Source organism: Brachyistius frenatus, unplaced genomic scaffold (assembly GCF_029030835.1).
Source record: "Brachyistius frenatus isolate BFR_SWC_R1_liver_20210118 unplaced genomic scaffold, ASM2903083v1 Contig_84, whole genome shotgun sequence".
NCBI lineage: Eukaryota > Metazoa > Chordata > Actinopteri > Embiotocidae > Brachyistius > Brachyistius frenatus.
The window spans coordinates 1798583-1823069 of NW_027210683.1; the positions used below are offsets into that span (position 1 = coordinate 1798583).

Here is a 24487-nt window from a genome sequence, read left to right on the forward strand (position 1 = left end):
CACTGCCCTCATGTGGCACAACATTTAAATAAAGCATGTTTAACGTCTTTTAAATGCAGGACCAAGTATTTGGATTTCGAGGTATTAAAATGTTGAATTATTACAATCGTGTAGATGTAGATTCATTTTAATTAATTAAAACCCCTGTTTTGGCAGTTTAAATTGAAATGAGCTGAAAAAAAAACAACAACAAAAAAACGTTTTCCTTCAAAATATATCTGTCACAAGGACAGATACAGGAGATCATTCAAGTCTGTACAATAACTCACCTCTGGCAAAATCCATCACGCAACAATAACACCGTTGTCTGTGTTTCTTGGTTGTTTGTATATAATATATATAGATATATACTGCACTATATATACTGTGCATTTTTTTTTTTTTTTTACTGCTATTTTATTGTTTTTTTTATTATTCTATTATTATTTTATTGCTTTCCTGTATGCTGCCGAAGCGAAAGAAATCCCCCCTCGGGGATTAATAAAGTAAATACCGAACCGATAAGGCAAAAAAAAAAAAAAAAAAAAAAAAACCGCAACGTGATTCCAGCGTTTCCTGCTTAACCGGAAGTGATCCCGGTCAAAAGACATTTATTCTGAAAATCCCGCACCGGACGTCCCGTGTATTCCGTTAGCTCCGCACCGGGTACCGCCGCCGCCGCCGCCGCTTACTGCTGCTGCTGATGAGCCTCAGCGGAGTGTGTGAGTGTGTGCGCGCGTGTGTGTGTTGATGTGTGTGCGTGTGTGTTGACGGTGGACCGTTCCCGGTGAAGAGCACCGACACCGACACCGAGAGAGAGAGAGCGAGCGAGCCGTTGAGCGAGCGACACCACGGACAGCAGGATGCTGCAAGTTTTAGCTTGCGGCGCCGTAGTTTTCCCGGGTCTCTTCTTCGCCTTCAGGAGGATCCTGCCGTGTGTGTTCAAACACTGGAGCGATGCCGACGTGGTGCTGGTCAGCGAGAGGTAAAAAAAAACAAAAACAAAACAACAACAACCACCAAAACAAACAAACAAACAAACAAATAAACACCCACCGAGCTCCGGTCCATCCCTCCGTACACACACCGGAACACGGCTACACAACAACCCCCGTGCTAGCTAACTCCAAGCTAGGAACACTCGCTAGCCTGTCAGTCTTCTCGCGTTTTTTTAATTTTTATTTTATTTATTTATTTATTATTATTATTTTTTTTATTTTTTTTACTTCGAATTCAACGCTGATATTTTTCTTTTTTTTTTTTTTTTTTTTAAATCACCCGTGTGTTTATTTTGTGTGGTTGATATTTTGCATGTTGTGTTTTTGCAGTACGTGGTTTTAAAATAATAATAATAATAATAATAATAAATCGAAGACGAGGGGGCTCGGTAATCCCCCGTAGAGTCGGTACATCTGCAGATATGAAATCCAAACTATGGGTCCCTGTAGGGCAAAAAAAAAAACAAGAAAGTCGAAGCTCGCTGAGGAGAAACACGGTTTAAAACGTGCAGGTTGGTTTTTTTCTCTGAATGCATGAAAAAAAAAAAAGATTTTAAAGAATAATAAAATACAAGTTACTCCAAAGTTGGTGGAAACATGGCTTCACGTGCGGATACGTAGTCTGGACTCTGACCTGCTTCCACGTATGGAGGGACATCTTTCCATATATAACAAACAAAACGCCACAGCGTGATGTTATTATGAATAATTCAATTTAAACATCACATCAACCTCATCCCAACTTTTACCCACACACACACACACACACACACACACATCTCTTGAGGTTGACGGGAAGTAATCATGACTATGAATTGTAGTGCCGGGTGTTTTCTGGGTCAGTGTGACTTTGCTCACATGTGCACAGCTCAGTTCAATGCTCATTTGTAGGCTGTCGCTCCGGTTAATCCTCCTCTGAGCTCCTGGTCAGAGCCCGACTGCTGAGTTAGCTGTGCACTGGAAAACATTGAACCCTGCTCCCGCACAACGCTTTCTTGATCATTTACTAAATGCTCAGTGTTGTTCCTTTCTTTTTACAAGTGTCCATTACAGGGGGAGGGGAGGGGAGGGGGGGGGGGGGTCACACTGCTCCTTCTCTAACATTAAATCAACACAGATCTCCCAGCTTGGATCGTGTTAGTGTCTTTAATTCAGTTTTTAGCCGGGTTCATACTGAATTATGGCACTTTTTTATTTTATTTTTTTTAAAGTCCCCAGTGTTTAATTTTTCTCTAATAAGTCACTGTAAAACTGGCTGATGTTGATGATTATAAATATCAACTTGTCACTTCACGTTTTCGTCTAATATAATGATACAAATTCATGTTAATATTTAAGGTGATAAATTAGGTGTCATTTTAATCACCAGATGTTAATTTTCGTCAAAATCTGGCCTTTCACAATTATTATATAATCACCAAATTGCAATTATTTGAGCAGCCTTCGATCATTTTGCGTAATCATCAGAATCCAAACTCACCGATCTGGGAAAATGCCAAATAGTCGTCGCCTCCGTCTCCACCTCGACTCGTGAGAGGGTTCGAGGTCGGTCCAAAAAACGTAGACGAGATGAGAAAGAGCCAAACGTGTGTTATTTTACCACCAGCAGGGCTTGAAAAGGTGTTTGGACAGCGCCTTGATGTATTTTATTTTTTAATTTATAATGTGGTCAAATAAAAAAAGAAAATTACAATTTACCAAAGGTCACTTATTTAGAAGTTTTTTGTTTTGTTTTTTTTTTTGTGAACAACATTGTGAAACCCTGAAAGATTAAAAAAAACAAAAAAAACATTTAAAAAATTTTTTTTTACATTAATATATTTTATCGGCAATTGAAAATAAAAATAAACATAATCGTGTGCCGATAATCACCAATCGTGACTAGACTGACAAAAAGATGTCTGAAATTTTAAAATTTTAAATAATAAAAAAAAATGTCCCCCTCGGGGATTAATAAAGTAACTACCTAACCTAAGACCATCAGTTTCTCACCAGATAAGATCAAATAAAAACAGCTGGAACTTAACATGTGACTTCTGCTGAATGCTTTTGGACGAATTGATTAACCAGCTGCGATCATGTGGTCGTCTCAAGGTGCCTCTGCTGTTGGCATGTTAACACACCTGTAGGGAGCAGTTTGAAGCTTTTCCACTGTGTTGCTGTTTTTAAAGTGATAATGATCATCTCTGTTACACAAAGACAACTTCCTGACATTTCCACTGTGTCTGGGAAAAAAATGGGAAGTGGGTAATGAGTGTCAGCAAAAAGGAATGACCGATATGTGGTGGGTTTTTTTTTGTGGGTTTTTTTTTTGGGCTGATACCAATACTGATTATTCGGAAACAAGTAGACTGATTATCTTGGAATAACAACAAATAAATCTTTTATCGAAGCACCAGCAGCATGTTTTAATACATGTATTCTGAAATATAAAGGTTCTTCTGTAATCTTTATATTTCTTGGTTGGGAAAGTGTTAGCTCGAGTCGGCAACACTGTTAGCTTCTGTCTTTAATAATGTTGTAACTGCAGACTGAGACAAACTGCTGCATCAGTGTCAAAGCAGCACGTTTGTTTTTACATTAATATATTTGATCGGCAATTGGAAAAAAAAATTAAAATAAACATAATCGTGAAAATGTTTCAAATCTGTGCCAATAATCAGCAATCGTGACTCGACTGACAAAAAGATGTCTGGCTGCATCGCTTGATTGACAGGTTTATTACTTAGGAAGTACAACAACAAAAAAGTGCTGATACAGCAGTGTCTGACGGTAAAACACGCAACAGACCACATCACCCGACAAAAACACTGCTGTTGTTAAAGGGTCAGCCTACTTTAAAGAACAACGCTTGACTTCACAAGGGATTATAATAAGTCACCGTGTCCCAGCACACTTTGAACTAAAGAGTCTCATGGCCAGAGTCACAGTTTGCCTTTTAAGACTCACGCAGCAGTCGTGCTTCTAATTTAAGGATTTAGAGATTTCTCCGCTGCAGTTTACCAACAAGCAACCGCTTCAAGTTGACAGAAATCTATATTGCTTCATTTACACAAAGTATGAGTCACGTTTACACAACTACTTTTGTCCTTTCTATACATCAAAAGGTGTGTGTGTGGGGAGGTGGGGGATGAGGAGGGGGGGTATTTGGGCCTCAATCTTAAGGCTTTTAAAGGTAAATCAGGAAATTGCAAAAAAAAAAGACTTGTTTCGTCTTTGAATTTGAATATAATGATATAAAACAAATTCAGTGGAGGTGTCTGGTTTGGAAAACTGGAACCGGTTTGGTATTTAAACGACGGGTGAGTTTGTTAAAGTACAAAGCTAATTGATAAACGATTACCACTAATCTGCAGTAGTGGGTTAAGAACGACGCCGTCGGCGACGTTGCTTCATCCATTTGTGCGATTGCTGAGATGTGATGGGAAGAGAGAGGCAGAGAAACTTCCTTCTTGCCATGAAATGCACTTTACCCTGTTTTTTTTTTTTTTTTTGCCTGTGCTGTCACTTTTTCTTACGCTCTGCTGCAGCGCCCGTAGACCCTCAGATTACGTAGCCCATTTACTGGAGGAGCAAAAAAAACCCAACAACCCAACCTCACCCCTCCTGACTGTCAGACACTGTGTGTGTGTGTGTGTGTGTGTGTGTGTGTGTGACAGGACATGACAGAGTCCGTGTACAACGCAAACAGTCAGGAGGAAGACTTGGGTTGAAGTGAAAGGAAGCTGAGGTGGATCACTGGGCTGACACAGCAGGAAAGAAAAGACAACATTGTCGAACAAGGCAGCGAAGCGTTCTTCACCCCCCTTTTTTTTTTTTTCTTCTTCCCTACGCACGCTCCTCACCCACGTCAAACCCAAGCTTTCATCAGCAGGCGGAGCGAAGGGGGTTATTGGCGGACACACAATGAATGTGCTGTGTAAAATCTGGGTCTTGTGACAGAGTACGCAGCCTTAGAAGGCAGCAAGGCGTAAGGAGAAAATGTGTTGAGTTTGTATGGAGAGAGAGAGAAACCAGTTAGTCTTTCCCAGCTCGGGCCTTGCGTGTGTGTGTGTGTGTGTGTCGTGTGTGTGTGTGTGTGTGTGTGGTTTTTTTTGGTACTCGCCGGTCACGTGTCCACCGTTGCCTTGCCGATCGCTCGGCGTCGTGGTCGCACTCCCCGTAGACTTTGGTGCGAGGTGACGGCAGGTTCACGCAGGAAACCACATAAATACTGTCTTTGTTTCTACTGTTTGCACCACACCATTTAAAAAGAAAGAAAGCAGTCTGCTGACCTTTTAAAAGTACTTTTGGAACCTGGAAACGGGGACCTGCCCGGAGACCTGCCCGCTCCGAGGGACATTTTCTGGGTAGTTTGGTTGTCTTTGTGAGGGTTTAAAGGGCTTTGTGACTACATGTGTAATACCTCAGTGGATCTATTGGGACATGCTGATCACATGGTGCATCACCATCATCATCATCATCATCATTACAGGGAAAGATTCGGAGTCAGCTGCTTGTTAAGTGATCGTGTTCTTTAGCCGTTTGGGTCTCTTTGGAGATGACCGCATTTTCAATCAGGTCTAATGATCCTCCGGAAAAGGTCCAACACTGGATCCACGTACTCCACAAGGCAGAAGTGTTGGTTTTGTGGTTTTCATTTTTGTGATTTTGTTTTGTAGATGAGAGTTTAGAAATGTAAAATGCGTCTTTAGAAGAAAGACCGTGTGGCCCGTAAAATAAACCGGGTCCATCCCTCTAAGAGACGACTGTACTCGGCCAATAGCAAGATGTTAATGATGAGCTTTTCAAGCAAAACTACTATTTGAATTTTGCTCTGAACCATCTGATTATTAATGGAAACCCTCAAACTGAAAACCCTTGTTTAGGCGGATCAGAAGCACGTCCAACATCAAACTCGCTTCGTCTGCCCATTGATTACTGCTCAGTGGATGGATCATCTGCTCGGTGCTTCACTCCTAATGTCGGTGGTACGCAGACACCTCTTCGGCGCAATACCGCCACCTTCTGAAGGGAGTAGCGCATTACAACCAGGCGCCGGTAAAAAGGGGGGAAATAAGCAAAAACAATAGTCGCATATACTCGTTGTTTTATATTATAATGACTATTTGAATGCTTGAAAATCGTGTCCTATCCCAACAACATATAACAAGTTATTGATTCCAAAATAAACCATAGTTTAGAGCCTTTCAAAAGGTTCCTCACCAAAAGGGTTTCCTGTTGTGTTGAATGTATATTCTGATAATTATCGATATTGGTAAATATGAAAGCAACATTTCTGATCATGTAACGCAGCTCCTCTGAGAGCTATACGACTCTAAAAATCACGTCGTTTTTTTTAAATAAATAATCTACGTGATTATTTTGACATTTTGACTCGATCTTAGACCTTCAAACCTCACGATCGCTCCCATAATCCGGTTTCTGTTTGGAAGGGTACGGCGCTAAAGAAGACAGTACTGGGTAGTAACGCGATATCCTTCTTTTCTGGTGTTAAAATGAGCCGATAGTGCTCAGATCAGTACTGTCCTAGTGCGGTATTAATCTTCAGCAAGACTCTCCAAATCACCAGAAATGTGTAAATTAGAAATGTTTTTTTTGGGGGGGTTTCTAGCCCACACAGGCCTCTCATCCATAATGAACAAGGGCTGGGTAATTGTCCCACTTGCAGTTTCACAAGGTAACCCGTGTTTGCTTCCCTTCATCGCTGTCGGTGGTGATGAGTAGGTGGCGATGTAAAAAAAAAACAGACCCATAGGGAAAAATCATTCCTAAACAAAGTGGTGCGTTAAAGGGGCGACTGTCTATTATGGCTGCATTGAGTGCCGGGGAATAAATTACATGTTTTCTGATTTCAAAGCAGCTTACTGTCAGTGCTGCCAAGTTGGACAGCAGCCAGAGAGAAAGAGAGAGAGAGAGCTCGTCTGAGCAAAATCAGTCATTCATAGTTTGAACAAATTGGTGATATAATCCAATGTCCTGTTTAAATCGGACAAAAATAACTCCGTTGAAGCATTACAAGAAAGAAAGAAAAAGAAAAATCACAAGCGGCGCTGCCGTTTCATCTCTCAAAATGTGGATATTTTTTCAGCGCACTTTCTTCACGTTACAATCAGTCATGTTATCGTGAGTCCTGGAGTTGTGAGTAAACTCTTTGAGGCCTGTGAATGTGGTGTATGCCGTGGGACACTTCAAATAGAGATGTACCAAGTTCTCCTATGTCACGGGTCTGTTTATAGACAAGGAAAGCTGAGGCTGGGGCGCTGCTAATCCCACGCTGATACACTCAACTTGTATGTCTGACTGCTTGAGTAGCTCACCTGAAGGGACACTTGTTCACAACATGACCTACATTTGTCAAGTTCTGACAAATTGAGCTATCAATAACGTAGATAGAGCGAATATTCTTTCTTTTCTTTGCACAGTTTATCCGACGTACTGAGTATTGTATGCCGTAGTTTGACGGACGAGGTTTATTGGAGTAACACCCGTGTTAAAACACAGATTTAATACAATTTATTCGTTAATAAATTCCTGGAAATCCCAGTTGTCCAATTCTGAACAAACCACTGCTGATCACAGCACATTTACAGCTCATTAGTCCTAAACACACAGTTCAGCTGAAGCTGTCAATCATAAAACAAAGTATGGGACACATTATGATTCGACCCAACGATGGTCGTAGATTAAAAGTTAAGGTAAATGTCTTTACGAAAACCCGTGGGGATGTATTCAGTGTATATTTGGAGTATTGGACCAGCGGACAGCACTAGCATGTTTAAAAACATACACTATAAATACCCACATTTAGCCACCCAGTGTTATATATCTATATTACACATCATCATGTATCGTTCATACAAGTGAATAAATGTTTAAATAACATTTTCTCCACCTAAGGTATTTTTTTTGTGTGTGTCTCTTTTGCAGACTGGTGTCCTCCATCCATGCTGTCATGGCGACAACAGCAGGAGTCATTGTTGTGGCATCATGCCGGGGAAACGTCATTAACGACAGGTCAGACTTCGTGTTATTCATCGCATTCATTTTGACTTGATCACGATTACACGATGAGTCCGTCTTCTTCTGGAGGAGAAACACTGGAGGGTTTTCAGGTGTGACTTGCTTTTCCTCATGTATGTCCCAACTCTTTTTCTTGGGCAGCGGTTTTTCATCCAGGCCCCGCCTCCAGATCCGACACCTGTCCGTGAGGTAGTGTTAGCTTAGCACAACCCTCCTTCCGATTCAGGTTTAGAAAAGTGTGACGCTAGGCTACCGCTGCTAGCCTGGTAATCCCACTGAGTCAGCGACCGGGTTCGGGGCAGTCCCAGTTTCGGGCCGCTTATCTCCGCCACCCCTCCCCTTCACCCACAGAGCTTAAGTCCTGCACAACGCTGCTCAGTTCTGCTGCTGCCCTGTGACGTGCACACGGCCTGGAGCTTAACTGACACATGCTTCGGAGTCAGAACCATGAATACTCTAATGCTGCATCACAATCTGTCACTTCATTTGGCCTGCGTGGCCTCACAGGCAGCAACTCTCCAAAGGTTCTGTAGTGGTGAAAAAACAAACAAACAAAAAAACATTTGAAATTTCACACAGATGAGAATTTGGTTTTTAAAATCTGTGACTTAAGTTGTGGACCAAGTGGGACATTTAATGAGACCCTAATTCCCACTCAGCCAGTTGTTTGGTCCCACTGGATGTGAATAACGTGGTTTATATGACCCGGCTGAACTGTTCATCTGACTCCTTTTTGGTTTCTGGCCTCGTTTAAGCACTTTGTGCCGTGTAGGTGTTTCCTGATCTTAGCGATGTCCTTTGATGAGGACGCAGTCATTGTGTATCCAGTAGAAAACAACATCCATATAAGAGCAAAGTCAGAATAAGCTGGAATTATCCCTGAAATAGGGCACAAATCTTTCAGAATATATCTGCTTCATGCTAATATTTTTAGAGCAAAAAAAACAACAACTACAAATGCCTTCATACAATGAAACACACTAATGCTAAGCTATCCAGATGATTGTATTAGGTAGTTTCTTGCTGTCCTGCTTGAAGGATGTGCGTTGTATGTTTCGTGTGAAGGGAGGAGCGCGTCTCAAAAACCAGCTCATGCACCTTTTTACGCGCTACGAGACCGCAGTAGCCTTTCGTTGCGTCCTGAGCTGTTTGTTGTGCCTTACTGCTCTTAATCGCCATCCGCCGACCTTAAGAGCTAAAGAACCCAGTCAGAGGTCGGAGGTCAGTAGCTCAGCTCTGCCCCGCAGCTTTACTCCATTCTGTCCACATAATTAACCATCAACGGTAATCGGTGCTCGTTAGAGTAGCGCGGCCATCCAAGCTGTTTATTATACTGTACTTACGTAAGCCTGCCTTAAAGCCTTTGCATGTTTTGCATGTGAGAGGGGAGAAAGGCAGCATTGGTTAAATGAGTGTCTGTGTGTGTTTACTTCTCCTGGAAGTAAAGGTCACTTTGGTTTACCATCTAGTGCAGCGTCTCGTAGCTCCGAACGCTGTGGTAGGACCACTGAAACCTCAGACGGCCTTAATAACCTGCTCACCTTATGTAAGATAGCTTTTTTTATTTGTTTTTATTTTATTTTTTTCATAATTTTTGAATAAAAAAATATGTATCGCACTTGTTACTGTTTAATCGTAGCCGGTAAAGGACACCCTGCATTTTTATGTTTATGTTTGGGTATATTGTAAACAACTGCAAAAAAAATGGTAAATTAATGTATGATGATTTTTAATAATAAGGAATAATCTTTTGTTTTGTTGTCTAGAAAAGCTTAAAATGAATATTTCCCATGTCCAATTATAAAATATATATATAAAAATGTGTGCCGCTACATGACTCACCTATATCCAGATGTAGCCTGTGCTACTGAGGTCTGGTCCAGTTATAGCGTGACATTGCTTTCATAATGTTTAATCCGTTTTTTGGTTGTTTTTTTCCCACCACCTCCAAACTTCAGCAGTAAGTGACTGCTTCGGTCCTGTGTGATCCTCAGAGCTGACAGATGGCGAACCACAGACCGATAAAAAGAGACTCCACAGCTCGTACATAAAGCTGCTTTCGGCTCAAAATGATGCGTATGTAATGTTAATGTTAACATTAGAGGAGGTCGCATAACACGTGAGGTAATAAATCAAGTTTTCCCAGCCTCGATAACTCCATATTGAACGTTTTACACTACAAATATGCAGCGTTACTGCGCTGTCCTTTTTAAATACAGATGCACTGAGCAGACTTCTTCCTCACTGTTTGCTGGGTTTCTGCCAGTCTGACACATTTTTCAAAAAACCCTGTTTGTCGCTGTGTTTCATTTACTCTGATGTCCTGCCCTGCTCTTCTTGTGCACAGTTAACTCCACGTGTCATTTCTTTATATAGAAATCGGGGAGAATCAGGTTGTGCTCGGTCTTCGATGCAACGTGTCCGAATCGTTGTCACGATTAAAAAAAAAAAGAGGCCGAAGTGTTAAGACGGCACTCTCAATATGATTAAAATGTATTTTGTGTTTTTCTTTTTCTTCATCAGACACTGGCTGGCCACCTACTTCGTCATAGGGTACGGTGTCCCCTACATGACGTACGACATCTTCGCCATGTACCTCAGTCACTACCACCGCTTCCGCGTCAAAGGGCACGAGGACTACAAGCGGCACTCGCTGAGGACCGTCAACTCCTTCGTCCGCAGAGAGTTCCTTCTGGTGTTGCATCACATCGCCCTGCTCATCATCCTGCTGCCTGTCACGCTGGTGAGGAGAAGGAAAGGGGGGGGGGTTGAGAAGAACAAGCATTGATGAGGTCATGTTGTCAGTAGTCCAGACCAATAATTAAGGAAACTGGATGTAAATGCAGGCGGTGCTGTTGGTGATGGATCACTAGCTTCCTGCAATGGCTACTGGCAGGAATCAGTCTTATGCAGCACCGGTGCTGAAACAATTAGCATCGCAAATCACAGTCTTTGTGTGCACTCTGCCGCGGGGCAGTTCCAGGCGTTATATCTGTGGTTATGGCTTGTTATAATTTGCTAAGTCTTAATTTGTAAATGAAAAAAAAAGCAGATCCTGACTTTATTTTATTTTATTAAAAAAAAAAAAAAAAAATGTAATAGTAAGTGGAACCTTATATTTATTTGCCGAACTCTACAGCAGAAATTATAAGTCTATTAATCAAGTAGTTGATCAACAGAAAACACATCTGCTGGGTTCCAACTTTGTACATTTGACAGTAATTTAATTATTAAAGTGAAAAGCCAGAAAAGATTTATTGGAATTTTTGCAGGATTTGTAAACTCATGATGTTTTGGTTGTTAAAAGTGCCACCTTGCGCTTTGGGAAATTAGCCATTACTTTCTGTATTTGATTTAATTCTAAGCAATTAATTATGAAAATCGACCCTGAATTTATACTTTAAATTACTAACGGCAATTTTTCAAAGCATACTACAGTGATTTTAAGACAGATATTGTTTTATTTCAGGGTGGTTCAAATAGCAACTTGAAGACAGTTAATGCTCCCTCATGATAAGTCATAAATTGTGTTCTTTTGATACGGTCCATTAATGCATTATTACTGCGTACTCTAATGTTGTGCAGTGGTTTCAAATCAATCCTTTCTTTAAGTTGCATCGTCTCCTAATGATTACTTAAGTGGCGGCGAAAAGTAGACGTGGTGCTCGCTGTCATTGATTATCTATCAGGTCCTTTTTAGTGTGTAAGTCCAGTTTTTATTTAAATAAACGGATGCAGCCTGAAATGAAAGGAAACTGAAAAATATGAGGCCTTGGGTTCAGATGTTGGCTGTCGCTATCTTGCTAGTTTGAAGCGGTTTGGAGCAGGAAGTGACCATATTTGGATGAGCTGGGGGAAGCTGTAACCTGACTGCACCACAGGCCTGTCAATCAAACACACGACTTTTAAAAGCTTTTTTTTCTAATTAACGACGGGATTATTTTCCGATCGACCGATAGAAAAATATTAAGAAGAAATTTAAGCTAACGACGCTGAAATGACTTGTAGAATTTATTTTTATTGACTTGTATTTAATGAGTTAGATGCGAGTCTTTTTTGGAGCCGACCTCTAGTGGCCCTCGGTGGTATTGCAGTTTAAGGCACTTCTGCATCGGTCTAATTTTTCAGACCCGGAAGCTACGAACACTTTTATATCCAGTCTGTGGTTCAAACACAACGTTCTCCAACTAAACTCACAATACTGAATCATCATCAGCTTTTTTAATTCCTCTCACTGGTGACTTCCTGTTTAGAAGCATATTAAAAGACCAAATTAACCACAGAAACAGTCATGTTGAGATGGCTCTGTTACAAATATGTGGCTTAACTAATAATCAGTCCTAGCAGAGGCCAAGCTTTGTAATGGCCTGAGCTAAAGTGCACAGGGAGCCAAGGAAGAGAGGCTCATGGCTCAGACCTGGGTAATGGGCTCGCTCTTTTTAAAACCAGTCAACAACTTCGCAGCTGCATTTTTGGACCATAGGAGTGTGTGAGTCTAAGGTTCAGACAGGATCAGTCTGGCTTTCAGGAACTGGCAGCTATTTAAATCATTGTCAAATTTCCCCCAAAATAGTGAGAACTGCCTTTACAATTGCCCTAAACAAACAAAGCAATAAAAGCATTAACAGAGAAAACAATCAGCAGTTTAATCCGTAATTAGAAGAAAACAATTCATAAGAGCTCCACCTCAGCCAACTACAGCAGTAAAGTCCTGCTTTTATATTACTGCGTTTGATTTATTTTCAAAAAGGAGACTTTTTACACTTCAATTTAAAAAGAAGTTGTAAATTTCAACTATATTGAAGCGTTCAACCAAAAGAAACCGTGTGTTTTCATTCATTTAAGGGTCATTGTAAATGATAACGGTTGTTATAATTGTAAAATATTGTCATACTGTTATCGGTTAGACAGTTATCATACCATGAAAAACTTATACCGTGAATAAAGGCTGAAATCCCTGAAAGTTGGCGCAGGGGACGAAGTTACCCGCACTGTTACAGCATCAAAATGTTTTTAACTTTCTGAAACCAACAATGAGACAATCAGGAAAATGACTTGTACCAATTGGGTGTGGAAGTCGGCAGGATTTGACCTTTTCTCTGGAGGAAAGTGGGTCCAACAGCGCCGGTTATTTTCCTTGTTTGAAGAATATAATCGTTTCTCCCTCCTGTCTGGGACTGCAGACTTTGTCCTGGACCTCCCGTCTCCTATTTTTGGTCTGCTTTTCAAGCCTTACCATCCTTGGTTATATCAGAGGTGGGTTTTTACTGATGAACCAGTGTGCCTCCCTCTCTCTAAATCTCTCTACTTTTAAACTGACCTTGTTTTATGCAGTAAAGTGGACCAATTCATTGATTTACTCTGTGGTCTATTGGAGGAAATAAAGTCTAACTTGGTCAGTTCAAAGAGAAAAAAACAAGTGCTCTGGCCTCCAAGGGAGTAAATGGCAGGAAAAGAAAAACACTAAGCAAGTAATTATTGACCACTTTTATTGAATAAAGGCCAGTAAATTATTCCTTATTGTTTTCTTTTATGTCTTTGAATTGTAGATGTTGCAAAGCGGGACAGGTGAATAAGAATAGACAGGAAGAGATATTTCTGCTGAAATGTGAGTGTTGGACTGAAGACAAAAGATCTCGGTGTACATGAAAGCATCAAAGTTCGGGAGGAAAAAAAAGGTTTAAATAGATAAACATGTAGTATGCTTTGAAAAGGAAGGTTTTGGAGGAAGCAGGCAGCAGCGGAGAGGCTTTTATTGCTCGAATGACCGGCAAATTGGAAACCTCCTGGACTGTTAATGCTGAGTTCACAGTTTTGGGCAGCAGATTGAATACCTTTAAAAGAATGCAAGGAAGTTCATAGAAGTGCTCTGTGTTCTGATTAATAACTTATTTTGGTTATTTCGGTGTTGGCTGGAATGAAAACAACTCTGGTCCTGTACAAAGATTTATCCAGAACATTTCTGTTTCTATCCTATACATATTTTATCAAACGCGCCAGAGTTATTTAGGAGCTTGCTCCAGACTGTAATCGAGTTTGCAGAACATAGCCACTCCCTCTGCTTTCCAGCTAGTATCCCAGGTTAGCAGGCCAGGTGCAGTGGAAACCTGGCCCTTTGTTTGCAGTGGCAGTCAGCGGCTATATAGGATCACATTACCCTACATTATTCAGCTCCAGCTGCAGTCGTCCTCTCTTTTCTCTAAACCCACCTCCCCTCCTGTTTGTTTCTCCTCTTGTTATCCCTCGTTCGTTGACTTTATGCCACTTGGCGGAGGTAAATACGTGAGCCGGTCGAGTTATCTGGCATTTCTGTTAGAGGATAGGTTAGGGTTAGGTAGTTACTTTATTAGTCCCCGAGGGGAATTTTTTTTTTTAGTTACGTTTAGATGTGCTGGTTTTAAAGGTCCGGTATCGTACGTTCTCATCCACTGGTCTGGTACACGTAAATGGAACCGAGCCATTGTTAGCGGTATTAGTTGCACCTGCGGCGTTCCCGTTATGACGAGTCAACATTTCTGCCGTGAAAAGGCCTTTTGTATCAGCAGTAAAAGGGCAGGCTCGATAATCAGAAGTTGGCAAATAAGCCTGAAGGTGAAGCGTTTGACTTCCAGTTGAGCAACATCCCAGCTCATAACATCGCAGTCACGGGTGGCGTTACCTCATCCAGCGTGGCACTGCTCCACGTGACAGACCAGACGTGACTAGTTAGAATTTAATCATCGCAAATTGGCAGAATGAGAAAAAGTTGAATTGATGAAACGGTATTTGTTGGTGAGTGATTGGCAGGACGAGGCGCTCGGTGTGGACCCGCTGTCAGGAGGTCAGGAGGCTTTCTGTGGCTTTATAGTCTGGGCGAGTCTTTCTACGTGGAGAAGGAGTTGGGATACGACTGTCGGGAAGCAACTCTGGACCGTTCTAGTCTTCCGTCGCCACCACCTGCTCATTATGTATTCGTCCTGTATTTACACCGGTATTTAACGACGGTGCAAGGTGACATTCACGGCATTGATTTTATGTTCACGACAACCGTTAAGCTCGTGGCTAAAGATGATTCTCAAGTCGTAAATGAATCGACTCTGCAAACAGGCAGGCTGATGTCCATTTGTGTGCAGTGGCAAGGTGCTTATCAGGCAGACTTGATGTTGAGATCAGGGCTCTTTAGCGGCCCGACTGTTTGTTGTGTTTTTCTTCAACTCTTTATGACTCTGACTGTTTGTTGTTGTTCCTTAATTAAATTTTTATATCGGCCCCAAACCTCAACATCAGTAATTTCAGGGTTGAGAACTTTGATGTTTATCGAGAGAAAACCCAACAATCCCCACATGAGCCACATTTTTATTGGAAGAAACTTCAGACAGAAGTTTGGAGAGCGGAGAGAGAAAATAACAGCATAGAGAGAAAGCAAATAATAAACACCGGGCGGGTTGTTTGGCCGAAGATTAGAAACCAGCAACTCCGGAGATACTTACAGAAAAAGTAAGGTAACGGTTAATGCCATGCAGTAGTGGAGCGGTGCATCATTATGCAGAATCATTATGTTGCAAAATTAGTTTTTTTAATAATGTTTTCTGTTGTTTAAATGGATAAATATGGACAGAGTGAAGTTGAAAATGATTTCTCGTACTCGCCGTCAGACACTGAAGTTTGAAAGGTAACGCACTCGTCCCCACACGACAGGTGTGGTTTGGAGCCAGGTATTTTAGCAGAGGGGGTGTAAAGCGCCCCCCTCCCGCCGCGGTCCCGGTCATTCTTCCGTGGGCAGATGGCGAAGCCACGTCCCGGGCCGCTCATGCTTTATTTATCGTGGCCGGCACACGGCGAGCAGACGGCGCTCGTCTTTTGTCTGGAATCTCTTTATCCAACTGGACTGACTCACCTATTCTAGGGTGGCATCTCTAACCACACAGCACTGGTCAATATTTGAAAGCTGCATTCATTACTTATGTACAGGACATCCCCCCCCCCCTCGCCTTGTTGTCTTGGAGTTGTGGTGGAGTAAGATGTCTGCCTTTTGTGGTTGTACAAAAAAAGGTTGTCTTCATAACACCAGATAAAAACGGTTTACCCAGCAGCCTCTGGGTATCATAGTCTCCACCTCAATTTCATTTGTTTGTTTTGACACGTGCTCAGTATGTGCTTGCATGTGGAGTAGAGTACAACCAAACCACCAAAGTATTTATTGGTAAAAAAAAAAAAAAAAAATGAGTTTCCAACTCAGAGCTCTACCAACAGATCGGTGTTGACTCCAATTGCGGTCAAAGATCGTGATTCTCCAAAGTCAACATTTCTGAAGCACATACTGTTCGTCCTAGTGGGACAACAAGGACCCTCTCACATTACAGCCCCCCTCAAAACACCAGACAATGCAGCTTTCTTCCGCCTGTGTTTGAAGGACTTGACTTGAGTGTTCATTGTGCTGCCAGGCTGATCCTCCTCGACTCATTCAGTTGGGAAATATCACATTACCATGTCAGGTTTGGCAGCTGTTTGTATTTGTAGTGGTTACCAGTGACGGGTTCATGTATATAACTTCAATTGAACCAATTCGCAAAGCCACAACAAAGTGTAGTGGACGTTATCCCATTATAAACTCAAACCTCTGTCCTCTGCGTGCACATTAAGTGGATGTATATTTACCACGGTCCTTTTCGAACTGTCCCATCGCAGCATTGAGGTGAAACATTTGCGCTCATAAAGTTGCTCTGAGCTCATCACTGGTATTTACAACCAGCTGTTTGAAGAAACTTCCTGGTTATAAATTTAATGACAAGTGCCTGATTGCACATTTGTACTTCGCTTCTCGTAACAGCCTTTTTGAGACACCCCGAAATCATCCAGGCTCGCACAACTACACCCGAAAACCAAACCACTTCCCGCTTCTTCTTTTTTTTGGCACGCCGGAAGTAGAAAGCTTCGAAAACCATCTGAAGAAATGATGAATTCTGTTCGTTTGTCTTTCTAGAACTTTTTAACTGTTGGCTAAACACATACGATAAAAGGGAGGTGAGCAGATACATATCCTGAAATAACAGAACCACACTGACATCCTTTCTCAAACAGGTTGAACAAAACCCTGTAGATACCTATACAAACAGAGTCTACCAAATACTATGCAGATTTGTTTCGGGTTGTCACGCAGGACCAGCGGCCGTGCTGTGGGAAGACTGTCTCTGTTGTTACACCTTGAAATATGGGATGTATGGAGGTAAAATGTTGGAGGGACCGATGACTACTTTTGGTAAATATTTAATTATTTGACGGTCAAATGCAAAGATTTCTACGTATGAAATATTTTGGCCAAAAGCGGCTGCAGTCCAAACCTGGACTTTCGAAGCCTCTTCTGTCCTTGAATGTCAGCTGTGTTTTTTTTGTGTGTTTTTTTCCCATGCTGATGTTTGTTTGCTCAATCTGCGTGCGCTCTTGTTTGTCTTCAGTTCTTCAGAAAGGACCAGGGGGATTTCTTCATCGGCTGCTTGTTCCTAACGGAGCTCAGCACACCCTTCGTCTCCTTGGGGAAGATACTCATTCAGGTGAGACGAGCACGTACACGCGAACCTTCACCTGCGGCCGCCCGGGAAACACCGACATTTGAGCTTTGAGAGGCGAAACGCGTCACGAGGCCACGGCCACTTTGTCGGACGGGTCAACTACCACGCGGCCAAGTCGGGCCAATCGTTTGCTAAACACTTTACCCTGAGCAGCAGTGGTGCAATCACAGCTTAGCAACCGTAACTAGGCACAACAGGCCCTGTCAAGCTTTGCACTCCTTGCTCCTCTTACTGTGTGCGTCGAGCTCAAACCCGAGTAGGACACAGCATTTACTCTGCAGTTTCAAAAATGACTGTGTGTGTGTGTGTGTGTGTGTGTGTGTGTGTGTGTGTGGCCTGGGAAAATGGACAGGTGTAGCAGCAGTAACTGAGGGGGTGGAGCTTAAGGAAGAGATCGTTTAGCTTCTGTTTACTGTATGTTGTTGCAGTGGAAAACCAAATAGCATTAATGTGCAACGTGTGCTCTCTACTTTGGTCAAAACCCTTCTCAAACTGTGGATGTTTCTTTCATTTCACTTCCACTCTATCCATCAGGGGTTTGAAATGATACTTTCCTTAATGGCCTCAGTTTTGTAGGTCTAATTTTTTAAATACAGAAAAGCCGTCAACTCGGATTTATTTCTATTTCAGTGCTAAAAAAATAAAAGTGTATAACAGAAAGTTACACACACATGGGCATTTACACAGTATTAAGAGTATATGACCTTTAACACATCGATCATTTAGGCATCTTTTTTTTTTTTTTTTTTTTTTTTACTTTTGCAGTCGGTACTCAGGTGACATGCAGATCCTCGCATCGTCAAAAAACCTGAGTGTCTCCATTTCATTTGGGATGTAGCTTGTCACTGTTGCATTAATAATTAAGGTGCGTGGCTCACCAGAAGAAGAAAAAAAAAACAACAACACAAAAAGCATCAGTCAGCAGCATTCGGGGCAGGAAGCCTCGGCGGTGTCCGCTCTCCCCGCCTCCGATCACGTCCGCCGCAGTTAATGCGTTCGTAAGTTGCAGCCGTACCGGACACACGGCACACAGTATGTATTGTGCGAGTCGAAGCTCGCGTGTCTTACGGTGCATTAATCTAAGAATAGAAGAGCCGTTACTGTGGAGCTCAGTGAAATCACTGGACCGTGGAGCTCTCGGGTCTTTGCTGACATCTGGTGTCAGCAGACACACACACACACACACACACACACAAAAAGAGCCGAGTCAAGCTGCACTGCTGCCCTCTTTAGGACCGGATCAGCACTAACAGAGACTCTGCTAGACGGTTTTGTTACTGCTCTCATCAGCAGCGTGGAGTTAGTCCAGTCCATCAATCGAAGATCAGGAGATCAAAGGCTCTCGTATTAATTTAGTTGTTGGACATGAAGTCAGAGAAGGAGACCAAAATCTAATCCTGAAGTTTGGCATTTTCACTGCGTGGTTAGTGCTTTAAACAAATGTCCCCCAAAAAATAATTATAAAATCATCTGAAGAAACACAAACTGATGGCAAATGTAAAGACTGTAGTACGATATTTCATGACATCAACAGCCTGGACTCTGCCTCTTTCACACAAGCTAATTTGCATGTAACCTTTGGCTTTATTGCCTTTTTATTCATGCTGAATGCATCACAAATTAAAAATCCAGTCACATACAACCTCACAAAACAAAAGCAAACAAAGAAATATAGCTAGATATTTGAATAAATGGTAATTTTGGTACTAATTTACCCTTTAACTAGCCCAGAAATGCCCAGATGTCATTGATGGGAGTGTTTTTAGATCAGGAGGAGGATGATGATGGAGATATCACCCATCTTGGATCTATAATATACCTCCTATAGCTATTGTGTCTCATAAACTTTGGGTATAAATCCGTTTTATATGTTCAGATTTAAACATATTCGACAGGAACCGATTGGAAAAAAAAAAAAAATTGGAAATCAGTTGACATGAACCAGACTTAGAGATGGAAAATGAATATCTTGTGTTTTAGTGCGACTGTAAATAGTTCTCTGTGTCCACGCTGTCCCTCCTCCTCCATCCCCTCCCCCCTCCCCCTCTGGTCCCCTCCACCAGCTCAGCCTCCAGGACTGCTGGCTGCACAAGGCCAACGGCGGCATGGTCCTGCTCACCTTCTTCGTGTGCCGCATCGCCCTCTTCCCCTTCATGTACTGGATGTACGGCCGCCACTACGGCATCCCTCTGTACAGCGTGCCCTTCCACCTGCCGCTGTCCACCAACCTGGGCAACACGTGCATCCTGGCGCCGCAGGTCTACTGGTTCGTCCTGCTCTGCCGAAAGGGCTACCGCCTGTACCGGCGGAGCCGCCTGCCCGACCCGTCCCCCGCGGCCGCCGTCACGGACAACTCGAAGGACGATTGATATCCGGTTTTCACGACTGCTCGCTCAAGCCGCACACTCAGCTACTAACGCAGCTCGACCCCACCGTTGTACTGTAGTACACCATGACTGCCTGCTCTCGTTCCACAACTCCTGGGCATTTTTCTCCGCACACTTTTAACTCCTCTGTTACAAATCTGCTGCCGACGTGGACCTCTATCACCACCGATCTAATTCTACTACTGAAGTCTGACGAATTGGGGTTTTGTTTTTCCTCCTCCTCTTTTTTGTTTTGTTTTTTGTGGGTGGGGTGGGGTGGGGTGGAGGGTGATTTGGCTCTAACCTGGATCTTATTGAAGTGCTACACTGTGTCTGTCTACATTTACAACACGGAAGAAAGGTCACGTTCGCCTCGCCGACGTGGAGCAAAAAAAACGCACGAGAAAATATAAAGAGGAGCTTCTGTGGAGAGACGCTATCTTATATCTCTTACTCCTACTGTGTTTACAGCTGCTGCTGACTGGGGAAGGTCTGTTACAGTGTGTGTGTGTGTGTGTGTGTGTGTGTGTGTGTGTGTGTGTGTGTGTGTGTGTGTGTGTGTGTGTGTGTGTGTGTGTGTGTGTGTGTGTGAGACAGTCGCCGTGACGACAGGCTGCGTTTGGACTTCATGTTTTGTTTTGTTTTTCGCTGTAAGAGTGTCAGATAGTTGCTTTTACTCTCCCATCCGTTCACTTATCACGCTGATGAGACGGAGTCCGAACTATAATATAATATAATATAATATAATATAATATAATATAATATAATCGGTGGGATGTCAAATTCAGGCAGAAAAAAGAAGAAAAAAAAATGCAAGTTCAAAACCCCTCGTCAAACACTTTAAAGCTAAAAACTGCTACGTCGTTAGCGCCCAGTTAATGTGACCTTTCACCTCTGTTGGTTTTGTTTCCCGCGCGGCACGATGTTCGTTACGAATCTGCTGCGACGACCTCATCTTTCCTCACCCTTTCTATTTAGCTCTTTTTAACACGTTTGCAGGATTTCAGTTTGGCAGAATCCTCCGTGTCTCCCAAGCTGCTCTCAAAGTCTTGGATGATAATAATAATAATAATAATGTGAAGCCATGATTGGATGCGGAATATTTCACGTATTTACACTAACTTACACTAAAGTGAAGGCATTCAGGAAGTGGACTTTTGTTTTGTTTTGTTTGTTTGAGTTCCTGCTGTGTTCGTGTGTGTTTATTTGTTTTACGTGAGCGTTGTTCTTGAACTCACTATCTCAGTTTGGTTGACACTGGAGCGGACGGCGGGCAACCTCGGCGACGTCCCGCCGTCTCCGAGGGCGACCCGTGTTCAGAGCCGCCCTCTCCCTAATGTGGCGCTTTGAGGTCGGACGGTTCCCAGCTGAACTCAGGGTCCAGGTCAGAGCAATAAGTTGAGGTGGCAGAGAGGTTGAAACGTCTGAGCAGTTAACCACAAAACCATCGGGAGCGTTTGGAGGTTTGATTCCTCGCAGATACTTCAGAGATAATATCTAGTTCCTGTTTTGAGTTCTTCTGAAGCACTAGAGATTTGTATGCACTTGTGAATCGGGTGTTGCATTGAGCACTTAATGCACAGGGCTGTATATACACTAAACGTTTCTAGACATTTACATCCTGTTTTACTTTCATTCGAAAGAAGAAGAAGAAAAAAAAAAAATGAAAAAAGTTTCAAAACTCTGTAAATCGACCAGAGAGGACCATTTTGTTTTTTCACGGCTGCATAAAGATATTTATCTTAAAAGGCATTCATAAAAAAAAAAATAATAATAAAAAAAAATAAAGTCTCATGCTTCACTTTTGTTTTATTTCGCTTTATCAAAAAATATATAGAAAATGTTATTATCCAAAAAAAATGCTGCAGTATTAGTTTGTTACCCAAATCTAGACCCTGAAGTTGATAATGTTCTTAATCGTTCAGAAGTCGTAGTGATTTAAAAAAAAAAAAAATAGAAGAAAAAAAAAAAAGAAATGGCCTTTTTGTGTTCTCTGAATTCAATCTATGCAAAAGAGGCTGTGGTGCATGTAAACAACACTAATGCCGAGTCATCACGAAGCGATCCACGCCTCATAATTACCTTCTTTTCACGTGTATTTTGTCGCGTTTCAAACTCCACGTCACCAACGATGGTCTCGTGTTGCATTTCAAATCCCCCCCCCTCCTCCCACATTTCCTTTTTGATTCATTAAATAATCCTGAAAAGCTAAAAATAAGAACTGTATATTGATTATTACTAATACTTTTTTTTGTTTTGTTTTTAAAGCACATGGACACGTTTACAGCTGCAGCTCAGTTGGCAAATAGGACCGATACCGATAAAATTGTCATTCTTAATTACGCTGTAGCATTCGCTAAGGCTGACGGATGTTGGTCGTCACGGCAACAGCACTTTTTTTTAACCTTTATTGCCCCCTACGTCGTATGTTTTTGGTTTGAAATCCCAAATCTTTTCCCACCGCGAAGGTTTTGTGTCATGATCGCTTGTTTTTTGTTTTGTTTTTCTTCGGCTGAACTGTGAAATGAAGCGTGATTGTAAATACTTTAAATATTATAACAAATACAGGAAGGAAAAAAAAAAGTCAGATACACAATATTTATCGACTTCTTTTATTTTATATATATATATATATATATATATATATATATATATATATATATAACACTAGCTAACATTAGTCAGAGCCATAAGCTACCAGACCAAGTGAAGCTGCGGCAGCGAAGCCGCCGAATGTGCCGGATTGCATTTTTGGTTAATTAATTGATGATTCAGCTTCTTGTTCTTGTGAGGACGTTACTTTGACGATTACTGATGGGATCCGAGTTCATGTTGGAGACTCACTCTGCTGTACAGCTCACTGTAAATACTCCACAGTGGTACAAAGTTCTCATTAACAGCACCCCACCACCACCTCCACCCCCATCCCCACCGCCACTGCCCCTCCCTTCACTTGAATGTGGGTAAAAGGTGCTGAGTCCTCTGGTTGGTCTGTTTGTTGGCCGGTGGCGTGAGGACGAGGCAGTAAGGAGAGCCGAGCCCGGCTGAATGATGGGCTTGTTTGTCGGGTTTGGCCCGAGTCCAGCGGAGGGCCGGCCTCTTTTGTTCCACGGCCCGATCGGGCCACTGTTACTGGAAACATCCCATGCTCTTTGTGCTCCGGCTGAATTCTCCACCGCTCTCCTTTTTCTTTTTTTGTTGTTGTTGCGATGTCTCATGCACTTTCACTGCAGTCCCGGCCAGTTGGTTGGTGTCAATTTATTTAATTCTATTTAAGATTAAAAAACTGCAGGTTTGTTCCTTTTAAAACGGATCGCCGCCAGTGTTTCCTCACCTTCCAGCCTTTCATCCCTCTTCCCTTTTTTTCCTCTCTGCTCTTTTGGGCTGATGTGCTCTGCAAATGTGAATATAAAAAAAGGCTGGTGCTAGATTGGATCGGCAGGAAGGATGCTCTCGTCTGTGATTGGTTGCAGGTGGGCTTAGGGGACCAGGTGACAGGACGGGAAAGCACCAATCGCAGCAGCGTTGAATTTTAGAGCATTGTGTGTGTGTGTGTGTGTCTCTCTCCCCCGCTGATCCGATCTAGCAGCCACCTTGTAGAAAAGTGAGGGTTAGTAAAAAAGAGCGAGCCCCCCCCCCCCCCTCCTCTCTGCCGCCATCTGTCGTCAGGATTATCCGCCGCTCGTCCACTCAGCGGTTTTACAGGCCGTGCAACTCCACGTGTCCTGAGCAGTCTGCTGCCTTGACATTTTAAATATCTCCATTTTCACCCTCCATGAAATACACTGAAAAAAAAATCAAAATCAAAAACAGGCGTATAGATTTGTTTTTATTGCTCGTATTATTGAAACGTAAAAAAAAAACCAACCAAATAAACATTTCTTCCAGAACTTAATACTAGTTTTATTTTGGGTGTTTTTTTTGTTTTTTTTTAGCATCATGACACAAAACTTCTTGGAGGTTTGAACACCCTGAAAGTCGAACCTGTGTTTTGAAGAATTACGGAAACAGGAAAGTGGTTAAAGGAGGAGATGAAGTCTGAAGTTTTAGTGGCTGGACCGATAAGATAGTTTTGAACTCATGGAACAAATATAGAAAATAAAACATTCCACTATTTATTTATTTTCTGTAGCATTTTCCCCAATTTCTTCATAATTTTTTTTTTTTTTTAAGGAGTTTCTTCTATATTTTCAAGAAAACATTTCTGTGCACGTGAACTGATAAGCTTTTATTTTATAATTTTAAGAAGCCGTCACCGACTGATTGTCTAACCCGACTTGCAGTGTTTGGTTGGTGTGTGAACTTCACCTCCGTCGCTAGAGGAGTGGATCACCGCCACGTTAAAACAAAAACACGTTGCACATACAACAGCATCTGATCCTCCATCCCAGAATCTCTCCGAACGAGTCGATGAGAGGTCGAAGGCGCGTCGAGTACACATATCTATATATCACTCAATAGATTCTTAATATAGAAGAAAAATAATCTTAAGCTCATCCTCTTTGCTCAGGGTTTGATGAAGTTTGATGAAATTGTAACCGTGTGTGTGTATAGAGGTTTATTGTAAGATGAT

The 24487-nt window shown here is 42.2% G+C and overlaps 1 protein-coding gene across 1 annotated transcript; it reads left to right on the forward strand.

Moving 5' to 3' along the window:
- Positions 1–640: 640 nt before the first annotated feature.
- Positions 641–20008, forward strand: LOC138627433 (ceramide synthase-like). Its single transcript, XM_069709761.1, has 5 exons — positions 641–964; positions 7908–7994; positions 10524–10743; positions 17435–17530; positions 19612–20008. The coding sequence occupies exons 1-5, from the start codon at positions 843–845 to the stop codon at positions 19915–19917; spliced, it is 831 nt and encodes a 276-aa protein (XP_069565862.1). The 5' UTR covers positions 641–842; the 3' UTR covers positions 19918–20008.
- Positions 20009–24487: the final 4479 nt, after the last annotated feature.

Bases quoted from the DNA above. Each gene is read 5' to 3' on its own strand.
- LOC138627433 (XM_069709761.1), top strand. From the start codon at position 843: ATGCTGCAAGTTTTAGCTTGCGGCGCCGTAGTTTTCCCGGGTCTCTTC. The intron at 7,995-10,523 runs GTCAGACTTCGT...TTTCTTCATCAG, and splicing joins GGAAACGTCATTAACGACAG to ACACTGGCTGGCCACCTACT. The intron at 10,744-17,434 runs GTGAGGAGAAGG...GTTTGTCTTCAG, and splicing joins TCCTGCTGCCTGTCACGCTG to TTCTTCAGAAAGGACCAGGG.